The 2,613-nt window shown below is 51.8% G+C and overlaps 1 protein-coding gene across 1 annotated transcript in view; it reads right to left on the bottom strand.

Moving 5' to 3' along the window:
* Window positions 1-715: 715 nt before the first annotated feature.
* Window positions 716-2,613, bottom strand: part of LOC116104629 (2'-5'-oligoadenylate synthase 1A-like) — a 10,678-nt gene continuing 8,780 nt past the window's right edge. The window contains exons 5-7 of the mRNA XM_031391132.1: window positions 2,506-2,613; window positions 1,367-1,393; window positions 716-1,211 (exon numbers count right to left, since the gene is read on the bottom strand). Of these exons, the coding sequence (XP_031246992.1) occupies window positions 1,179-1,211; window positions 1,367-1,393; window positions 2,506-2,613 (168 nt within the window). The 3' untranslated portion in view covers window positions 716-1,178. The remainder of the gene's footprint in view (window positions 1,212-1,366; window positions 1,394-2,505) is intronic.

The raw sequence follows: 2,613 nt of genomic DNA, 5'->3' as shown, positions 1-2,613 counted from the left end.
CTCCACGTGGCTGTGTGACCTGTCTGTCCCGGCGGTGAGGAGCCGGTCGGTAGACGCGAACTGCCTTTTCCCGGCCAACGCACCAAAATGATGGGTTTTGAGTCGCGGCAGAAAGCGTCTGCAGACACCAGGCCCAGGCAGTTTCATGTGTAAGAGGTTTAATTGGAAGGGGGGTAGGGGGGTATCAGCACAGGAAGAGAGAAGGGGGAGAGAGAAGAAGAAAGAGAGAGAGAGAGAGAGAGAAAGATGGAGGGGAACTACCCACATATTTATATGTGGGGTGACATAGTAATCTAGGTAAAGGTGGGAGCTGAGCCCAATGGATTCTGGGAATATGGTCGCCGTTGTCCTGGCGACAGGTCTGTGGACCCGCCCACATATCTGCTGCAGGCAGGTTCTTGATGCTAACACTGGTCATTGCCACCAACGACCATGTTTCAAAGTCGCATGTGTCAACAATTCCAGGCACTTTATATTTTCCCCACACATATTGGCTGCCAGCCTGCATGTTGTACCCACTCAAGTGCAAGCTGAGTACACAGGCCACAGTCTCAGTGTTCCATGTCCATGTGTGGCTGGAGAACCACTTCTGCGTCACATAAGGCAGGGGTAGAACCTTATCTTGGGGACATGGGCAGAAGAAACCTAGGGTTCCTCTCTTGTGTTTATGTGTAATACGAGACCTGGAAGGATCCCAATCCAACTCAATCAAAAATGGTAGCACTTTGGTTTTATTTTAATCACTGTTGAACATCTGGATCATGTAGAGTATGTATTAAATGCTCAATAAACGCATCTAGTTGAACCATGAAGAAACACACACATACATGTGCACGGGCACATGCACAGGCACACACCTGTACTGTACTTCTGGGGCCCGCACCTCAGAGTTCACACACCCTTATGGAACCTGCTGTGGTTTATTGTTGCTGATCAATTATTGTTGGACAGAACCTCCCAACAGGTGGACTGATGGAACTCAAGCTTGAGTTCTTTCCTCCTCTTCTGAATGTGTTGAGGAAGGGTGTCTGTGATTGGACAGGAGTCAAATATGGTGGGCAGGCATCAGAGGCATGGAGTCTGATCCCAGGCGGGGCCCTCCCTCATTGGGTCAAGGGCCTGCAGCAGAGCAGCACATGCCCCTGACTCCAGAGCCTCCTGGGCAGATGCTGCTGTGCTCACAGCAGGAGACAGGTCCAGTTCTCGTCCACCTGAGGATGGAGGGAAGGCAAGGTACGGTCAGAACATCAAGCTTACCCTGCAGTCATCCCTGCACAGTGGCAGGAGAATGGCGAGATCCAGGCCAGCCTGAGCCACACAGCAGAAACCCACCTCAAACCAACCACAACAAAGAACAAAAGCTAACCTGCTGGAAAGGTACAGGAACCTCCGTCTGTAATGAAAAGACACACAGTCACATCAGGAGCCCGCATTCCTACATGGAAGGGGAATGAGTAAGCCCTGGGTGTGGGTACCATGGCTGTTCACCTGGAGCTCTCAGAACGGGGGCAGCACATTCCCACCTTGGGAAAGATGGCCATCAAGACACCTTTATGACTATGCCCATTAAGGGTACATATGACCCCACAGGCAGGCCCATCTTCATTAGTAGATCTGCCAAATGGGGGACATGGCCTAGCCACCTCTCTGCTGCAGGACAGCACTACAGGCCACTGTTCTCTCAGATGCCTCCCTCCATGTCCCCTCCCACTTCCTTCCTGACCTCCTGAGGTTTCTTCCCCACATCACTGCACCCATGTTCATCCTACCCTGAGATCACACGTGACATCATCAGTTCCCTAGCGTCAGGCAGACCCTGCCCCTGGAGGGGAGAAGTCCAAGTGCAGGTCCCTCTGTGCCTCTGTGGCTGGGACACAGCCTGCTGAGTCCCATTGGCCACATGACAATGAGACCAGGAAGAGGGCTGCTTCATGGACACGACAATGACTTCAGAATCCACGGGATCCGAGGCCCACTACCCTCTATCTGAGTGTCCCTGAGGCAGAGGCCTCAGTTCTGCGTCTCCTTTATACTCTGTCCATGAGTATCCGTGTGGGTGCATGTGTGTATGTGTGTATTTGTCAGTTTTCTTTGAGTGTGTTTGTGTGTACAAGTGAGTATTTGAGTTTGTGTAAATGTGTGTCCATGTGCCTGAGTGTGTAGTGTGTGAGCTTATGCGTGTATGCACGTGTCCCCGTGTGTAATAGCACACAGATCAAGGTCACAGGACGACATGGCAGATTTTGTTTTCTCCTCCTTCCATATGGGTTCTAGGGATTAAAGCCAGGTCTTCAGTGTTGCCAGTGCCTTTACCCACTGAGCCCTCTTGCCAGCCCGTGATAGCTCTGAATGGTGCTAAAATGGCTGTAAAAGGAGGCAAGCAGCTGGCACTCACAGGACTGTGGAGACCTTTAGCAAAAGACCACGTCTCAATGAGAATATTCTCCAAATAGATGGAGTCACCGAAGCCGTGTGCAGGGGGACAGGATGATGACAGGGTCTTACCGGCACATCCCAGGAGCTCACTCGGGAACCATCCTTTTTTATAAAGCATGGGTACCACAGCCACACATCAGCCTCTTCAGCCAACCGCCTCCAGCCCTCTAGGTTCCC

Source organism: Mastomys coucha, unplaced genomic scaffold, assembly GCF_008632895.1.
Source record: "Mastomys coucha isolate ucsf_1 unplaced genomic scaffold, UCSF_Mcou_1 pScaffold22, whole genome shotgun sequence".
NCBI lineage: Eukaryota > Metazoa > Chordata > Mammalia > Rodentia > Muridae > Mastomys > Mastomys coucha.
The sequence above is the reverse complement of the archived record's forward strand: the minus strand, read 5'-3'. Positions and strand labels throughout refer to the sequence as shown.